This window comes from Siniperca chuatsi, linkage group LG20, assembly GCF_020085105.1.
Source record: "Siniperca chuatsi isolate FFG_IHB_CAS linkage group LG20, ASM2008510v1, whole genome shotgun sequence".
NCBI classification, from domain to species: domain Eukaryota; kingdom Metazoa; phylum Chordata; class Actinopteri; order Centrarchiformes; family Sinipercidae; genus Siniperca; species Siniperca chuatsi.
This window is the reverse complement of record NC_058061.1, coordinates 6,444,633-6,465,222: the sequence shown is the minus strand read 5'-3', so window position 1 is coordinate 6,465,222 and position 20,590 is coordinate 6,444,633. Positions and strand designations below refer to the sequence as shown.

At 42.5% G+C, this 20,590-nt stretch overlaps 1 protein-coding gene across 1 annotated transcript; it reads right to left on the bottom strand.

Annotated features, from left to right (window-relative positions):
* Positions 1–227: 227 nt before the first annotated feature.
* On the bottom strand, positions 228–20,590 carry hs3st3b1b (heparan sulfate (glucosamine) 3-O-sulfotransferase 3B1b). The gene is made up of 2 exons (XM_044178618.1): positions 19,699–20,590; positions 228–3,430 (listed from the first exon to the last, which is right to left on the bottom strand). Exons 1-2 carry the CDS (start codon positions 20,277–20,279, stop codon positions 2,812–2,814), a joined length of 1,200 nt encoding a protein of 399 aa, XP_044034553.1. The 5' UTR covers positions 20,280–20,590; the 3' UTR covers positions 228–2,811.

Genomic DNA, 20,590 nt, shown 5'->3' with positions numbered 1-20,590 from the left:
ACATTCAGAGTTTTTCTCCTAACCCAACAAAAGGACAGTTAAGGCCTGGATCTGCAAGCACACTTAATGTGCAGCTTTTATGAAAGATTGTTCTTTCATGAAATCTAACCATAGTCATGCCCCTTAAAGGTAGTATTCATAAAAATGCTTAAATTTGAGTGTAATTTTCCCTTTGAATAATAAAACTCCAGGAGAGAACTGTGGAAATAAAAGTCAGGCACAAAAGGTTTTGGTAAAATATATACTTTTTTATTTATTTCTTCATACAAAGAAATATTATGAATGTTCAGAATTTAATCATCTAGAAACATCTGTTCCATTTTGTTTTTGCATTGTGTAAAATTAATTCCTTTGATGTACATACCACAAAATACTTGATTTACATGTCTTTTTGATTTTTGTACATACAGATTTGCTAGTCTAAATACATATTATATGTGGATAAGACAACCATTTCTAACATTTTTAGATCTCAAAACAGGTTGAATAAAACTCAACCATAACCGATGCAGCAACTTGGAGTAAACCCATGAGTGCCAGTTTATTTTTTATTTTTTCAGATATTCCCTCAGTTACATGAACTTAACCATAATTCAAATGCAGTACTCCATCAATTACAGGGAAAATGTCAGACTTTGCTTCCAGAATGTGACAGCTTGCCAAGAGAGGTCATCATAAATGCTTTTTATAATCAAACATTGCACTAAGGAGAAAAGGGGGGATGAAGGCTTTCTCCACATAAATTCTCACTAGGAGTATCAACGCCCAGGCAGAGTGAAAGTAAAGGATAGCACTACAAAAAATACAGTGTAACAAGCCTCCATCTCCCCTGCTACCAACCACTGGTTTGAGGCTGAACCAAGCAGCTGGTTTCAACTGGAAAATAAGAGAAATAGCTGAATTAGGGTCATTATCTGTTTTAATGACAGGAGCAGGCTAACTGTGTTGGATTGGATAGTTAAAGAGGCACAACATTTTATTAACTTCAAAAAGGAAAAAGGGACAATCAAATTGAACCTTTAACTAAAACTGAGTGACAATCTGACCTTAAAAATTGATTTGAGGGACGTTTTGAATGAGGATAGGTTGGGTACATTCAGTCTGAGCCCTGCTTAAACACATGAAGCCCTCCTCTGGACACCAATAATCCCTTCCCATTATCCCTGCATTTTCTTAATGGCCTCCACATTGAGCATGCATAGCATAGCGTAGCACAGCATAACATCGCTTAGCATGGCCGCCTCCCTGTGCCTTTATAATAGTGTACCACCCTCTGCAAAGAGATGGGGCAGCACATCAAAGAATGATAACTACACGTTTTCTCCCTCTTGCATATCAAGAATTCAAGTAGAAAGACAAAAACAAAGAAGCAATGCAGGGGAAAAGCAGAGACTCAAACTGTGTGAAACATGATATCAACCCAAAGGTTTTTTTTGGCAACAAGTAGAGAGTTGAGATCTGTTGTGGAGAGATGAGATGTGTGAGGATGAGGAGAGTGAATAAGGCATAAAGTATATAGGCCATGGACGATGGCACATGAGGTTTTCTGACAATACTAGAGAGGTTAGACACTGAACCCCACCTGAGGCAATTCTTGCTGTGCTGAGAGTGCTTCACAAAAACCTTTCCTCTTCCTTTGATCTCTTTAGTCTGGGATCTAAGATGGGGCCCGGTGGACTTCTGTTTGAAGAAGCGCAATTTCAGTGATGCGAAGCCTAGTTGTTGTTTGTCTGTCATCTTTTCTATCTTTATGCTCGATTTCAGACAGATATGCCTCTGCTACCTCACGCAAGTATTTTCTGTGTTACCGTGAAAACAAGGCCCTGACCTGCAGTGCTCCAGCTCTGCTTCCCTCAACAAATCAAATGCCTCTCAAGGAAATTTGATTGAGACTTTGCGTGACCTTTGAACTGAGTGGATAGGGCAAGAGCCTGGCTCTAAGCCAACACTGCTTCTAATGGGGAGTTAGAGAACGGACACTCGATCGATCTGCCAGTTACCTTTACCCAATTAGCATAATGTTAACATGGGCCCTTATGTGATCCGGGATAGGATTTAACATTTGATGGATGGGCCATTCATTAGAGCAGGCAGCAGGAGCACTGAGAATGAAAGGGCAGCTGTATACTTTAAGCATGAGTGACACAATGAGGATCAATTAGACCTATTGATCTACCTGTTATTGAGTGGAAAGGGACATGAGATCTTTAGATCAGTTTAGGCCAATGCCAGTGCAGGAAAACTGGATTGTAGAAAACTTAACTGGAAAGTCTGTGTTGCAGTGAAACACGTTATAGAAGAATCACACTCAGAATATCAGGATTTGAAACGGATGAAGTTAAAGTTATGATCTATATATAAATGACGATGCACATGGATAGGTGTTCTCCACTTCTCTGTGAGCACTCTGTACCCGTAATATGGTGCTTTTACACTTTCCACCCCTAATTTCTAATCATTGCTGATTATCTGCATTATGAAGCACCAATAAATCCACTGAGTTTACAGGACCACGAGGGAGGAGCGAGAGAATTCAAAATTAAAATGAGGAATGTTAAAAAACAACATGTGGGCCAGATGTTATGTACAAATATGGTTAGGCAGCTTAGTGAATTAATTGCTTAGAAATAAAAATAAATTATTATAAAATAGATTTCTGTACATTTTACATACATATATATATATATATATATATATATAGTGTATATATATATATATATAGCAATATCTCCACATCTTGCCATTGAATTACAGAGGAAAAAAATAACTTCAACAAATTAACCAAAAAAAATGTCTTTCATGATTTTCACATCAATCCCAACCAAAGTTATGTCCTGTCATCTGGTAGAACTTCATGTTGAAGGGCCTGTAGAAGTCCCGTAGCCTCTGCACCACCTCAGGGTCAATGTTCGGATGGGTCCGCCCTTTGGTTTTGCCCAGGCAGTGGGGCTTGCTGCTGCCCTCTGCCTTCTTGAGGCACGGGAAACCCTTTGTCTGGTTGAAGTAAAAGTGTTTGTCTGTGATGATCCTCTTGAGCCCCAGGAAGTCCTGCACGCGGCCCAGCTCTCCGGCCGGGTCACTGATCAGACGCTCGCCGCTCACAAACAGGATCTGGTCCATGGGGAAGTACTGCAGCCAGTTGTCCAGGTGCTTGGCGTAGATGCCGATCTGGATGGCGCTCCACGAGGTGTCGATGAGCCCCGTAGTCCTGTTTTTGAAGGTGAGGCTCTCGAAAGAGGGAATGTCAGGCTTCTTAGACAGTGTCTGCGTGTAGTCCGAGATAGCCCTGGTGACGGGGTCCCTCACTACCACGATCAGCTTGGTGTCCCGGGACATGGCGGATATCCTGGCTGGAGCCTCTCTGGTCACAAAGTAGCTGGGGGTTTTCTCCATGGTGATCTGGCCCTCCAGGGTCTTAGGCATCAACTCCCTGCAGAAATAAATGAGGACACAAAAAGGAGGTTAGGAGAAGGGTAAGGTGGAGCAAGGACTTGCATAATGTAATCAAGTTGATGGAGTGTACTGTGTTCTGTAATCAATGACTCACTGAGCCTGTTTAGCCTTATTATAGGGCTCGAAAACCTATTAGTGCAGGCAGCTCTCCAACATCAACATGCTCACTCACTCATAAGATATCTCACTTCTGACAGAAAACAGAAAACCCTTATTTACTGCATAATCAAACACAGGAAAACATTTACAGGAATTTCTAAACATGACCGGCTCTGAAATTACTATATTAGGGTAGCTGAGTTTTTCCCACCCCTGCTCAGCCTCCTTAATCCTCCCCCTTCTATATGCAGTTAACCTGCTCTGTTACCCCTTAACATTTTTTTTTTATTGTTAATAATTTTATTTAGCCTTACAATGCATTTTTCATAAATTAGCTCAGAACATGTGTGAATTCCATTATCTGATGTGTCTTCCCTGAGCTCATATTTCCTCAAACCTCACTGCTGGATGTAATGTTCCAAAGTAGTCAGACTTAATCAAAATTCACCCTCCCCTCTTTATACCATTGGAGCAAAAAAACACACTCAATCTGCCTTGCTGACTCAGGCATAGCCATGCCATGCAGCCCCGCCCGAATGATGAGGCTTGTTTCAGAAAGGGAATCTGTTTTTTGACAAGAGTGGGTTTGGTTTTGGGGGCTGGCTGATGGGCTTTACACAGATATGTTACATGCAGACATATAATCAAGAGGTACTTGAGAACAACTGGTTTTGAAGGAAAAGTGAATGAGCTCTGCTCTCTCAGCATTAGGTTTCAGAATTGGTGGCCAACCGCAGAGTCTAGATTATGGTGGAGGCGATAAGAGCGGTTTGACTGACATTGGGATGTGGATCACCTTTCCCTCTTTGGCCCCCGCCCCAAGAAGAAAACTAGCCTGTGTGATGTACGTTGGATCAAATGTGTTTCTGGTGCTGGCTGGCTGGAGGAGTTCTCAGAACTGTATTCTGCTGTGTCACAGTCAAATCAAAAATACAATCACAGACACTCAAGAAGGAAAAAAACTCAAGGGAAACACCAACAACCAAAAAACTGCAAAAATGCAGTTTAAAGCACTCAAAGGGGGAAAAACAAAGGAATGGCAAGATAACCGAGAGCACTGGTCTATCAGGGTGAACACACGCTCACACATAAGACTCCTGTTAGCCTGTTGTACTGAGCCTCACCTTTGTTGTTAAGGCTAGGACACTGACACACCATTGTGTAGACAGTACTATTGTAGTCGATCCCATTCAAATACTGTGTAATTCTACACAGAGTATTTACACAGTGAGAAAAGTAAAAGACATCGAAACTACACTGTTGGACCCATTCTGTACACTCAGAAGTCAGTAATACTCGATTCTTCCCCAGAAATATACTCTAAAAGCTGGAATCTAGTTCATGTCCATCTAGCTCATGGCTAATTCATGTAACACCGGCTCTCCATCTATGCACATATTTGTGTGCAAGAAAGAGGGATTGGTGAGGAAGAAGAGAAAATACCCAGGGTAACGTCAGGTAACCAATAAAATGCCTCATGCAAATGGTGTTGGCAGATTTGTGTAATCCAAATGCAGTGCCAGTGATCTAATTATGATAATATCTTCTTGATTGCTGACACATCAGAGGGATGAATGGAGTCCGGGCCTGAGCTCATTAATAGGGTATTGAAATCAAAACAGATACAGCATGTGGTTTTATGCAAGACCATGACAGATCTTTCCGCCAGCAAACCATTTCTGGAGATATAAATGCAAACAACACATTATTAGCAGACGCACATTAATTCTCTGCCACAACTTCAAACTGCACCTCTTGAATGTCTTCAAGAAATATAAACTAAACATGCTCGACTTAAACTGCATACTACTCTTCATTCTCTCGATGCACAATGGTGATACTCCCTGCAAGCTTTTTGTCATTCCTTGTGCTAACATACAAAAAGAGTCCAGAGCTGACACAGAAGAGGCAAATGGCTTCATCTAATCCGATTTCAAAATGACAATGTGGCACGGAGATAGGGAGGAGGCCTGAGTTACAATGTGCATAGTGATAGATTATGCTGATCCAAGCTCAGGGATTCCTTTTTTTCCCCAAATCAAGTGTTGGGGGTTGGAGGAGCGTAAAACAAGGAGATGGTTGGATAGCGAGGGAGAAAGAAAGTGGTGAGGAAACTCCTAAAAAGCGCCAAATCCACAAGAAGAGACCCCCCCTAATAAAAAATTTCCACCTCTGAATTTGCCACTCTCTCTGCCAAAGAGGTTTTTTTTTTAAAAAGGCAGGAAGAGAGAAAAGGGAACAGAGGAGGGGACTTTTAGTGGGACAAGTAGCTTTTGGAGAAACAATGCCTATTATGCTCTTTTTTGATTTATGAGGTGCTGCTTTTAAAGATTCCGTCAGCAAATAGGCAATTCTGTGACAGTGGGCTCCTCTTTTTTCCTGCTTTTCTTTGAAAGTGAGCCATTGTCCCTGAGCGGAGGGGTGAGCAGGGCAGTGGTCAGGGCAGAGGGGCGGGGATGGGAGCAGGGTAGAGAGGGGGCAGATAGAGAAGAAGGTTGGGGGGGGGGTGCTTATCGAGGACTGAGTGGAGCACTTCTCCATCCCTCTCAACTTTTGGAGAGCTCTTAAGTGGAACATGTGCCAAGATTGCCCTGCAAACATCACCCTGTCCCCCTTAGATACCAAGGACTCCGCAGACTTTGACTGTCTAATATGGGAAACAGTAATAGTAAAAACTGTAAATAACTAACTTTAACTCAAATATCATGACGCAAAACTTTTTCCTTGCTTGCTTGTACTTTCACATGATATATATCTGTAGACTTTTTTTTTCCCTCCATGCCTCTCTGCACCTTTGTCCATTGAAAATATTTAAAAGACATGCCAAAAACAGTGATAAGACACAAAGCAGAAGCCTTTGTCACATGACAGCATCTAACAGGGGCCGGCTGAGTGGCCCTTTGGCCTCTGTTTTAAAGAGCCCTCATCCCAGTGGAGATAAACGGCAGGCAGGAAAAGGGTTATTTCTGTCTGATGCTTCTGCCTCCCTCCTGTCATGTTTGATTTGATGATAACGGGCTGCCACTGAGCTGTCTGTGTCACAGCATCCCTGACAAAATGACTAGTTTGCTCATAGACAAAAGGAAAAAGCTATTTGGCGTTTCTGTCGATTTTCTACTCGATACAAAAGGTTTTCAATTGTCTCACATGTCTGGATGTTGAAAGCATTTGAATCTCAAATTAGGGTTTGTTTATTTGAATACAGACAAATCTGAGGGCATTTTGTATCCACACGCAAAGGGAGGGTGTGGCTTTTTTCTTATGGGCATTTAAAGCTAAAGCTGTCTGGTTTCTATGGCTTGAGGACCCTGGAGCGAGTATTATCTCCCCGTGGGAGGTAACACCATGCAAAACAACAGCATACACTGAACGGTGCTCTAAGTAGCTCTAAGTACAGGCTGAATTAACCAAGATAAGAAAATCAAACAAATCATGCAGACATTCATTATCAACAATTCACTTCTATGTGTTTGCTTTACATTAAAACACTCCACAGTCTCCACTCTTCACCCCGTTCTCTTTTCCATTGATCCCCAAGGTTCCCTCGGCCCCGGACAATCAGGCCTTGAGGTCCGATAGCAAAGTAACACTTCACAAGTGAGAAGAAGGAGAGGGGAGGAAATGAGGGAAGAAGTACTGAAAGGGTCCCTTTCTTTTCCAAGGGCCTCTTACCCGAGCCCTACACATGAACCAATGTGGTGAACGTGCAAGTATTTTCAGGAAATACAAAGAAACATCTTTATTCCTCATTGGATGATAGGATCTTGACCACCACTTCGTTCGTTCACAGTTGAACATGTTCAAAATTTGAACATTTGATTCTTTTCAACCCCGGAGACTACAAGCATTTGAGTGTAACGTGCAAATTCTATCAAAATGCATGTATTTCATAAAACAATGCTTGAAATCTGATACTGTAAAAAGAAACACTAAGGGAAGGATGATAGATGATACATGCAGATATGGAAGGTTCATTGCATGGATTCAGGGCTGAGCCACTGGTAAATAAAAGCAGTGTTTGTTACCAGCGTTCCCTTTTAAAGCTCTCAGCTCACAGTAGGAGAAGCCTACATGCTATGAAATGGAAGTGAGCAACATGTTTATGCAATGAACACACACACACACACACACACACACACACACACACACACACACACTATGGCTACTACAAGGGAGGTAGGCATGCACGCCTCGGCTGGCTCACTGAATATTTTCAAAGTAGCATTTAAGCACATACAGAAGCCAGACATTTTGAAATATACTCCACTGTGCCTGAAGTCTGACATTATATTTAACCACAGAGCATGGCTTTGGCTGTAAATTAAAAGAATAGAGAAGATGGTTTATGGCGCAGTCAGCCGGGCCACTCCGATGCAGAGAGGAAGAAGAGCTCCGGCTGCAGTCACAGAAAATTCATCTGGTTTCTCTTTCAAGCACTTGAAGTGGAGTCCAGGTGTTAGTATGTGGCCACTTAGATCTTTTTGACAGTTCACTTCCTGGCTGAGAAGAGCCAGAGATCCCTGCTTAAAAAGTGAGATCTTGCAGGTTTGTATGCTGAAGGGGGTCTGTGTGTATCCGTAGCTTATGTATATGGTTATGTGTTTGGATACAACAAAGTATGCATCTTCCCACCTGCTTGTAACTTAATACCCAAAAGTCGCTGCATGATGAACCCTAAGTGATGCTACAGCTTCATCAACCTGATCAGAGTCAATTGTCAGTGCTCCTCCCGAGCCTGAGGTTTCAAATTAACAGGCTTCACTGAATAATGGTGTCACTGGAAACTCAGGAAGGTGGCTGAGTGGAAGCCCCTCCGATTCATCTGTCTGCTAAAAGGATTAATAATGCAGGCTGGCCTAGTATCACACTCTCAGCCCTGGATGGCGAGGTCCTGCATGGGATGGTGCATATCATGCGGCTATAAGGAGAAGAGCTGTGTCAAAGCTATATATATATATATATATTAATAAGAGGGAAAGAAGGGAGTAAGGGAAATGGCCAATAACTGTACATCAGGATCTAAGGTCAAAGTACAATGAAGTGGCTACCATTTTAAGCTTTTCCAGAAAAACATATACTGAGTGCAATGGCCAAACTGATAGGAGCCCTCGTCTTGTTTCTTGCTCAGTGACACTTTGACAACCAAACTCTGTGCTGGAGTCCTAATCTGGTTGATAAATGCAGCTCCAAGACCCTTAACTCCATCAAGAAGTTGCACTATGTCAGAGCAGCCTGGGAATCTACTGACCCTCCATGTAAACAAAGCAGTTAACCCGACCGACGCAACCCGTCCATCCATCATTTTTCACTGGAATCAGGGAGTCATGCTTTGCCAGAGTGGAGCATTTTTTATCGTACTGTCTCTTACAGCCTGAGTTTGTGTGTGTAAAAGATTGTGTAGGAGAGGGAGAGTGAATGACAGAGAGAATGTGAGTCAATGAGGGAGGAAAAGACAGAAAGAGGGAGAGAAGGGGAGTCAAGCCTTGCGGTCACAGACCATCCAGACTGGTTTCAGGCTCATACCCAGCCTGGTTTTGGAGGCAACATCAGACACTAGTAAAGCAGAATAAATAAATAGAGAACTAACCACCACATATAATGTCATAGACTACATGACAGACACCCCAACAGCATATTACCCCCAGCCACAGTTTCAGATACCCCCCTCTGTTATGTCCTGAAAATACTGAGGCTAACTGAGAAAAATACTGTGGCTATTCTACTCTTATTCTACTCTCTCACCATTGTGGTTGCCTTGTGATGGGCAGCATCGCAGAGGCGTGACGAGCACAAATTATTCAATTCAATAAGTAACTATCATTTTTCCTACTCGGAAAATCTGTTTTCAAGTATATTTGTTGCTATTTGGCACCTTTGGAAAACAAGACAGGAATGTGTGGAGCCATAAGTTATCAAGCTCCTCTCCTGTGGAACCACATCCCAGTTTGGGTTTGAGAGGCAGACACCATCTCTACATTTAAGAGTAGGCTTAAGACTTTCCTCTTTGATAAAGCTTATAGTTAGGGCTGGCTTGGATGAGTCCTGAACCATCCCTTAGTTATGCTGCTGTAGGCCTAGACTGCCGGGAGACTTCCTATGATGCATCTCTTTCCTCTCTCCTTCTCTCCCTCTCCATCTGTACGCATTATTATCCCATTAATGCATGTTACTAACTCGACATCTTCTCTCTCCCACGGTTCTGTGCTTTCTCGTTTCTCTCCTCTCTCCTTCTGTCAGAGACTGGATCTGTGGTTGTGGGCCACCTGCTGCCCCCATGTTCCTGCTCAACAACTGCTATTACAGTTGTTGTTATTGGCTCTGTTACTAATACTGACATATTTTTTCCTATAGCTGTCATTCCAATTATTATTATTATTATATTAACCACACATTAACACTACAATTACATTTCTACTATTTAGGTGATATTTGCATTGTGCCTCCCACTCTCCCACAACCACCCCTTTCCCAAAATCTCTCTCTCTCTCTTTCTCAAAACCTAACATGCCCACCATTGAGTCTGGTTCTGTCCAAGGTTTCTGCCTGTTAAAAGGAAGTTTTTTCTTGCCACCGTCGCCAAATGCTTGCTCATGGTGGCCTTTGTTGGGTCTCTGTAATTAATATTATAAAGAGTACGTCTAGACGTGCTCTATAGGAAAAGTGCAATGAGATAACTTCTGTTATGAATTAGCGCTGTATAAATAAAATTGAATTGAATAAGGGTTTTTCAGGCCTGGGACCACATCGGCCTGTGGCCATAGACGGCTGCCTGAAATTACCGAGTGTTAATAACCCTGCAGTGAAGCGAAGGAGCCCACCATGTGGTATAAATAAAACAGAGGAGTTGGTGAAAGGGATGGTGGAGGGTAGAAAGTAGAAATACCTCCTCCCTTTCTCTCATGAATGTGCAACAGCATGCTTACAGAAGTGTTTTTTTTTTCTTCAGGCTTTCAAAGATGTTGCCAAAGATTTTTCTGGCTTAAAAGAGGTGAACGATCCCGTCGTTTTGGTAACACTTTACACAACATCTCACCGCTTTGTTTGACATGCGATGCAAGATGAGTCACCTGACACTGCCGCAGCGATCAGGCTACTCATTGTATGAGCCTCAACGCCAAACATGCCACAAACTCTCGCCAGCAGACACACACACACACACACACACACACCCTCTGAAATCCACCACTTGGCGATATTACCCAGAATTTGTTTAGTGCTAGTAATCCTCAGTAATCAGTGTGTTTTCTCTGGGTGTTTGCTGACGGTGTTAGCCCGGAGCTAGCCACACATTCCACCGCTCTGTCAGTATCAGGGTGTGACTGATTGACAGCTTGGACGAAATAAACCGATGAACCATGAAAGGATAAAAAACAACAATGAAGGGCTGCAGGTGAAGACTCGGCTTGTGTATGTGAGCAAATGTGTGTTTGTGTGTGTGAGCATTTCTGGATGTTTTTGTATGGGTGTGCAGGCAGAATCAGCCATTCTGACTGATTTCCTGACACTTGACATGCACCAAGAGGCACATGACTCCTTGATCTAGCTATAGCAAAGATGAATAAAAGATGAAACAGACTCACGAAGAACATACATGCCACCACCCCCACTCCCTAGACGCACACACAGTCACACACACACACACACACAAGCAGAGGGCGAGAGAGAGGGAGCGAGCAAGCTACTTTGCATCCTGTTTGAATTGGCTGTCATCCGTAACTGCCTGCACACCTTTTTGAAGACAGGTGAACTACAAAGTGTGTGTGCAAGAAAGAGGGGATTTCCTCTCTACTGTATGTCACTCAGTGAGCAGAAAACCATCTTCCTGTGTGTTTGGACTACTATTTAGCTTCCATTACTCATACTGCAGCTGTTGTTGCAGGTTAATGGTTTACAAATTCCTGAAGACAGCCTGCCTCCCGTGCTAACGTATAATTAGTTAAATTGAGTAACGATAGCACCATTCGTGACAATTAACCTGCTCCTTTCAGAGATGGAAAGAGTGGTAGCAGAAATCCTTAGGCAATCCTACAGTTTTCTTTGGATTTGAGCCTAGATGTTGTCTCCTACAATATCTCTGAGTGCCCTGAGGACAAGATGATTACTGTTAAGAACAACAGGCACCATTTTAACCATTTCTGCTACGAAGTACTGCCAAAACCAGACATCAGCTAGAAGTTCAGTTTCAGGGTTTCGTTATTTCATTCAGGAGGCGGTTGTTGAACATGATGACAAATGGTTTCACCCCTCCGCTGTATCTCTATCAGTAGGCTTCTTGGTTAGAAGTGAAACAGGATCTGCTCTAACTCGAAGGAAGACAAGCTATTTTGTGAAGGGAGTAAAGACAAAAAATGGAGGGCAGACACACAAAAAAGATATTTGAGAAATGCCAGCTTAATACCATATGTGTGCCCTTGGCCCAAAGACTTCAGAGGATGTTTGTTTTCATAAATCTTTTCAACAGCTAAATGACGTTCTTTTTTCTTTTTCTCTAGATATCCACTTCGCAGTTTCAATGTCAGTGCACATCCAGAGTTAGAAAGCACCCACGTATCTTTGCCAAAAATGTACAATCCTCTAAATTTCTCATTTGAAAAATAGAAAATCTTTATTCTGATTTGGATCAAATTATATTCACAGAGATGAAAATCATAGGGTACGTTCAATAAGGCCCTATACTTCGCAATGTTAAGAGAGCCTCCTAAAAAGTAGAAGAAAATAAAAACATTTTAAAGAAGAAAAAAAAAATCCCACTTGTTCCTAAACCCACAGCCTAACCTAATTTCAATCAAATCTGTTACCTAGTTTTTGGATATCATGCCTGTTTGGTGTGTTTTTGTAAAATGAAAAGTCAGAGCCGAAATGTAGCCGTTTGATAGCAGTGCAGTAGTTTTGCTGCTTCCCAAAGATACAGAGTGCAGTTTCCAGGGCCGCCTTCTGATTCTGATCAGTTAAACAAGGGAGAGAAAATCTACTCTTGGTGGAAAATAATTGGAAGTGAGTTAAGTTTGGCCAGGTTGTCTTGGAGTTGAGCTGAAGTGTTCTTACATCTCTTATGAGAGAGCCCAACAGCTCTGGGAGTACATCTAAATGGAGAGAGTGACTAGTGTCGAGCAGCCATGGTGCAGAGAGACAACTCAGGGCTTCTAATGAGCTCTGCTCTTTTACTGCCAGGCTAATGGAAACCTCCGGAGACCTCAGTCGCTCTCTCTCGCTCTCTTTCTATGTGTGTGTGTGTGTGTGTGTGTCCACCTCTTTCCCACAGGCAGGCACACTCTCCAGCACCCTAATGGCTACCTCTGGGACTTAATACCTGGGACAAATGAAGCTTTACAGGTTTACTGTCATCACTTTCTCCTCTTCCTCCACCTTCTCCTCAACTGCATTTTCTTTTTCTTTTCTTTGGAAAGCAGTAAAGATTTCCCCGACTAACCTATCTTTAACAAGAGTAACAGCGAATGATTAACAAAACCATATTAGAGTGTTTGTTTCTTCCAGCCTCCAGGGGAAGCTTTTTTTAATGCGCTAAAGAGTTTATATAGCAGCAATGAATGACCGTTAACTCTGGAGGGAGGATGTCTGGATCTGTTCTGACATGTGTAACAACAACCAAATTATCACCTCGTTAAAAAAAGGGCCTAATTCACAGGTAGCACAGAGGGAGGGTTTGTACACCGCTTTCTCCATCCTACGCTTCCTTCCTTCTTCCAATACTATGTCATTAGACTTCGTATTGCAAAGACTGCAAAGACACACTGCAGCAGCAGTCACATGTCTTCTGCCAAAGTGAGTGAGCACAAACAATTGCCCACACTTTTTAAAATGAGAGTGTGTGTGCCTGTGTTTTTCTGTTTGCATCAACTGTGTGAATGCAGGAGTGTGTGAATGTTTGACAGCAAGTTCCTGTCAGGCTCTGTGGCTTTTATCCTCAGCTCCAGCAGGAGGTTCCTGTCTGTGGCGGCCATATTGTCTTCACTGGTGTGGGTAGCGATCACTGGACACCATCAGGAGGTGGGGGGGGGGGCAGGCCACCACAGTGCAGCGCTGCCACTCCCCTCTCCACAGGTCCCCCCTTTCACAATTAACCGGTCGTAATTTGGGGATGAAAGCTGCCTTTTCTCTGTTTCTCCAACCCCCGGTCACTCTCCATCCTCGGATGAGCCATGCCAGCTTAGGCAGCACGGAGGGCCTCCGTCCCTCCACACTGACCAAAGGCTTCTCTGGGAGACAGCCACTCGTGGTCAGCGAGGCCTGCAGCGAGCCCCGCCCAGGATTGGATGAACCGAGCATGACATGCGACACTATTCTTACACACCAGCAGCGCAAGTGCACAGCTGGAGAATGGAGAAAAGCAGTTCATAAGGGAGGGATTTGAGGATGATGTTTGGGGGAGGAACTGGGAGGCACTGAGGGGAAACAGGGTACCATTAACAAATAATCCACTCATTTGGGAACTCAAGGTGGAAGTTTAGCCAAGACAGAGGCACAGTTTCAAACTGCTTGTTTTTATGTTTGCCTCTGCGGCTGAGGATTTGAGCAGAGGATGTGAGCCTGCTGTCAGCTGTACGGTTGGCTGGCCGGGCGCTCGTCCCTGAGGAGCCGTGGAGTTCCAGGAATCAGGAAACAATCAGAGCGCCAAAGTATCTAATCATCTGAATTCATCTTTGTCCTCTCTAGAACTGTAACTGGGTTAGAGCCACTTAAAGTTTCATTGCTCATTGATTCTGTCAAATGCAGAGTTTTTAAACAAAACAAAAATCATCCTTGTTTACATAACTCAGTAGGCTTAAAAACTGTGCTGTCATGCTATTGTTTTCTGCAAGGAACGGCTGTAAAATCCCCAGTGGGGCTTGTAGGTTCCAGCAGCTTTCTGTAGCCCTGCAGATGGTCAACACACAGACCCTGTCAGCAAGCAGACGTGGGTCTGACCCCCTCCAATCAGGCCTGACCAATCAATACTGGCTATCCCAGAGGAGCCAGGCCATGCTGACATTTGTGTACGCCGTTTGAGTGTTTCTTTCTTTTGTGACTGGAGATGAAAATGATTTGTGGCATCACAGCTGAGCCTGTCACAACCATGCAGCATATACATCACTTTTCTATACCTATTGGCTTTCTACATAACATCCCATGTATGCAAACATCAGCACAAGATGTTTTGTGAACAATGGCGATTTGATGCCTTTCCCTGGAGCTCTATAGAACCAGGTGGCCTCTTTTGGCCATTGAGAGGAAGGGTGAGGTCAGTGGCAACAGAGAGTGGATGGGTCACCTACATGGAAATAGGAGCACTCCTGTGGTGAGCAGATAAAAGGACGTGCACCCATCCAGAACTGTCCCTGACATGAACAGGAGCTACAGTCTGACTCCATGGGGGTGGACCAGCCTTTAGATAACGGCTTTCAAACAGCGCAGACTTCCGCAAGCATCCCAAGTCTGATAGCAGAACGTGATAGTTTTTTTTGTTTTGTTTTTTTTAGGTAGCCCCCTTTTCAACAATGCTCCACTTGTCCTTTTTTTTTTTTTTTGGCACTATAAGTAGCTTTTACTGACGCTGCTTTGTCAGTCTGTTCACCTCCACGGTGTTTTATCACAGACTAGATACAAAGGTTGACCAGAGAGACATCCTGCTCAGGGATGGCGCCGATTCAATCCCACCAGTCTCTCGACAGCGACTGAAGCCTAACCTTTGATCACAAACCACATCACACAAGGACAGAAGATTATATAGATCAGTGTGTGGGCTCCAAGTTACATATTGCATTAATATGACAGAACAGTTCACTAAATTCACAACTAGAAGCAAACATTTAACCTTACAAATCGCCCACTGCAGAGATCAACAAATGACATTTCTGCTGCATTCCAGAAAGTGCAAAGTTAAATAATCTTCACAATACTACAAATATAACACCACCCTTAAATAACACATACCACCCATATTGCCATGAACTGTATAACTACGCTCGCTCTAACATCTTCCGAGCTCCTTGTTTAATGCTAAAGCCACTCCGAGGGAGGAGCAACAGCATAAACACTGCCGGGCCCTGACAGCGAGCTAAGACCAGAGCCCACGACACGACAGCAAAACCACAGTACAGTAATTATATATCAAAGCCCCTTCATAGCCAATAGGGCTAAATGGAAGATGAAGAGAGCGACGTGCACCACAGACTGACAGGACGAGATGAGGACTGCAGTCAACAAGAGTTAGGAGTAAATAAAATACCTCTTGTTTAAGAAAACTGGTGCAGTGTGGAAAGAGTAAACATTGAACTATCTGCCACACTTTATTAAGTTGTGACATAAGCCTTCAGACAAAAATGTTAATATATTAAAAAAAATATAAAATAAGATTGACAACCTTACATACAACTGCTAAACTAAAACTAAAGGTGATTGTGCTTTTGCTGCTCCTCAACTTTGGGACAACCTCCCACAAAGTCTCAAAGAAGCAAAATCACAGAATTTTTTTAAAAAGCCTACATTATTTCTTTGGCTTTTTCATGATTTTATACTTTAGATTTTGTGGTTTGTGCACTTTGTCGCCGTGTTTTGATAAATTGTCTTGTCTGCCTTGTATCCCCTATTTCTCTTTGAAAGCTCTTTGTAACTTCTGTTATGAAAAGTTCAAAAATGTGCTTGCTACATAACTTTTAATGCCACAAATTACATAGTAGCAAATTTAAAAAAAACCCAAAACACATAAGATAACTTTGATTGTTGCTTCACAAAATGCTCCCACTGCTGACCCTGAGCTCTATTATATACTGTGTATGGGTTATTAATCTTTTTAGAAATTAACTAATTGAATTTTCCATTAATGTATGGGCTAAAGATAAGTAGATTTTTTACTTATCGCTATCAGATAACACCTGTCGACTTTCACCACGCCACTGAACAGGTGCAAATAGAAAATGAGAAATAATGAACCGATGTCCACATTCAGTCACACTGGCCTGTTCAGCTCTGACTGTCTCTTTCTATCTGTGTGTGTGTGTGTGTGTGTGTGTGTGTGTGTGTGTGTTCCTTGGGGCCAGTTCATGCATGACCTCACTGTGAAAATGTGTACCTCCTGATACAAGGACCCCTCGGTCAAAAGCATGAATCATGTGTTTGTCTTTGGCACAAATAAAAACTGTCAAAGTACATCCACAATAAGACCAATCACCACCTCCATTCATTTTGAAACTTCTCTCTCCGCCGCTTCCCCGAGTCTTTTCTGCTCCCTCCATGGCTGCATTTACTTGGTGGAATTCCAATCTCTAAATGTGTGTCCATTGGGGGAGGCAAAGATGGTGCAAGCTGGTTACAATAGTGGATGGCAGAGAGATTGTGCAAATGAACAAACAAGGAGAGGTGAATTTCTCAACTCGCACACACACACACAACCGTCTATAACCGCCTCCATAAATGACCCTCGCCGTGATCAGATCATATTCCCACAGAATATATTTCAATGCCATGCAATTTAGCCTCTGTCTGGAACATTCCAGCGTTCTCTCCAAAGTCATCTCCAGTATCTGGTCCTAATGGGAAACTTTGGAGGATCAGCAATGAAGTATGATTTCCTTTTCTTGGTCCATCCTCACTCAAGAAATAGAATCACTAAAACTTTTTTTTTCTCCACTACAGGGACTGCTTACACCAGCTGTTTCACTGAAACATACATTTCTTACTGCAGTTCTTAAATATTTCACTGTTCTAAAACCCAGTCTGAGAGCACTTCTATAAGAGACAAACAAGTTTGTGGATTTTTGTATGGTACAAACACCACTGTTTAGATATCCTGTTGCAGCATAAAATGCATCATATCACATAAATTATTTAGAATTGCACAGTGCTGAAGTGTTCGATGCCGAATGTAAAATACATTTAAATCTCCACATTTGTTCTCTGTATGTGTGTGAGTGAGCCTGAGTATATGAGGTTATTTTTTTGGCACAGACAGGAAAGAAAATGTGACTAAAAATGAAATTTAGCTCCAGACATTATGCTTCCATTCTATCTCAGCAGAAAACCTTGAGTCATGACTTCTTTACATGGCTTGAAAAGTATTAGATTTCATGGGCTAAAAACTAGCAGACAGCACTTTTCCACAATTCCCTATCCAGAAAAGTTGGAAATAAATAATAAATAAACAGCCTTCCTTTTATTCTGAATGCTGCCAACATTTGGTTCCCCATTCGGCTCTTCTTTTTTCATTATGTCAAACATTGTCGGGGCCCCTTCGAGGTCCTGCATATTTAACGTGTAGAATAAAAGCATGGACCAAATCCGTTCATTCATGCGGCCACGAAATCCAAACGCATTTTTTATCAGTTTGTCGGACGAGCCTTCCCTTTTTCAACTTCAGATGAAACTTTGTGACACTTGCGCACTAACTACACTGGATGGAAAAAACTTGACATTTCACAGCTTATTCAATGTGAAAGTCCGCAAAAGGCAGAAAATAATTGGTGAAATTTAAGTGGAATTCCAATAGCCAATCAATAAATTGATTTGGCCATCGGCAATGTATTAGCCATAACCTCACCCTGTTTATTTGTGGATAAACCAAACAAATAAGCAGTCTGATCCAACATTGACATTATTCAGATGCAATTGTTACTAAAGACAAACTAAAAACAGATGGAAGATTTGAAAAACTCAACTGGCAAATTGCGTTTAATGGTATTAACGAGCAGGGGCTGTCGGAGCTTTCACATGCAGTCATTAAACTCGACAGTCCCTCAGCTCGTTATATTAACACTTTGTGATGTAAATGACAAGGATAATGTTAGTTTGTCGACCTCTGAACGTGTTAAAAGGTTTTGTTGCGGGTTTTGTTCTAAGAAAGATCCTCACTTTGTCTTGCAGATCCCCTTTTTCTTGCAACGTAGCTATTAGGCCCGTGGAGCCCATTGACATAAGAACAGTCAAAACGATAGAAACTCTTTCAAGTCTGTAAACACTATTAGCTTAAATATTCTACAAGACAAAACACACACACATATATATATATATATATATATATATATATATATATATATATATATATATATATATAGAGAGAGAGAGAGAGAGAGAGAGAGAGAGAGAGATTGATTTTTTTTCAATTCTCAAAAATGGTTTAACAAGTCCGAAAAAAGTTTCGAGAATTTCTTAGATTTGGATCTTATCACATTGGGATGCGTCAGATTTGTGCAAATGGTGCCATCCACGTTAAGGCTTATATCACAATGCATTGTAGGAAAAGTATAAAACGTGTCTGCTGGGTCACATTTAGTCATACAGGCGTTCACCCAAATGTAACAATAGGTTACTGAGAGCTGAAGTCTGCACAACTTGACTATAATGCCAACACCTGCGCTACATAAATCCCATTTAATTTCTAAGAACGTACCACAGTCGTAACAAAACATAAATAACAATTAAATGCACATTTTAACTTGACAGAAAAGCCTGAAGACACATCACCGTGAAGGTGCAATGTTGCACTGTGTCCAATAGAGATCACTGCACATCGCAGAAACAGGTCAGTCTGACTGTGATCTCCGAGCAGCCTCATAATGTGACACAAGTCAATACTTTTTTCAAATCACACACACGATTAAATAAATCTGCAATCAAACCTAAAACCCAACTCATTTCATTAATAAGGAATAATCTGCGCGACCCAACAGCCTGAGGCTAAAGGGACATAAAACAAAGCACTTTGGGTCACAGCCGTGTTTATTGCGCTGAATAGGTTCCGTTTGGAATAAACTCTAAATTTGCTGCATAATTACTATAATGAAAAAAAAATCGAAATTTGTTATACTTTTATGAAGTTCAAATTAGTGTCCTTGTAAACCAATTTGGAGTTATTCAGCTTGTTAGACTGTGGGCCTATCGTGTTAATGTTGCTGAGGGAAATGAATAAATAAATTCTCTGTAATGACAAAACACTAGAACACATTTTATTTAGCATAAATATTTGGCCCGCGGTATTGGCTCACTGATACAACATCAGCATTGCTGGAAAGCAGCACTGCATTGCCAATTCCCCTATACATTTATTTTATGGAGTAATACAATCATCTAAAATGACCCAAGTACATACATTTTCTTTTCTGGACATATTCAGTCATCATCCAAACGTAGTAGATCCAAATTAACTAGTTTTACCTGTACCACTCCAGTCCGTTCTCATAGTTGCGGTCAAAGAAGTGCGGCTCCGCTCCCACGGCTCTGATGTCTGGATGGACCCGGAGAAACTCCAGCAGAGCCCGGGTCCCTCCTTTCTTCACCCCGATGATGATCGCCTGCGGCAGCTTCTTGCTCCCGGAGCCGTTGGAGAAGCTGGACATGGCGCTTGGCTCCGGGGCTCTCTGCTGCTCGCCCCGCATCTCGTCCCAGTCGTCGGCTCTGTCCGTCTCCAGCTCGTTATCGAGCAGGTCTCTGGACGCAGCGGCCCTGATGGACGGCTCCTCATAGTCGCTCTCTACATCCTCCCACGGCTGCGGTTTGGCCAGCAGTCTGGACACCAGGTCCGTCCTGCTACTATCTGTCCTCCTGCCCACCGCCGACCCAGTCTCCTTGCCCCGGTAACTGTCCACCACCAAACTTGGCATGGTGGAGCAGTAGCCCACGCAGGAGTACAGCATGTATACCCAGATTAAAAACATAATGCTGAGCAGTATTAGTTTCTTCTTCACGGGGCTAGACCAGAGGGCATACAGGCTGTGACAAACCAGGCTATATTCCATAAGCCTTTCGGTTGAAAATCATATTCCAGCGGCGCATATTGCCTAACTCAGTCCCGGTGGCACCTGGGCAATTCTCGCAAAATTACGCACATGCTCACCTAAAACTAAAAATAGCTTACATAAAACTTCCAAATAAAAACAAAAAAACGGATCTAAATATAATCGGAGAGAATGATATATCCAGGAATGAAAAGGCATTGAGGATTTTTCATCATAGTTGTGGCTAAAACATGGAGAACTGTTGAGCTGCGACAGGCGCACCGCGGAGCAGCTCCAGGCTCATCTCAGGTTTGTTAAAACTGCTGGTGGAG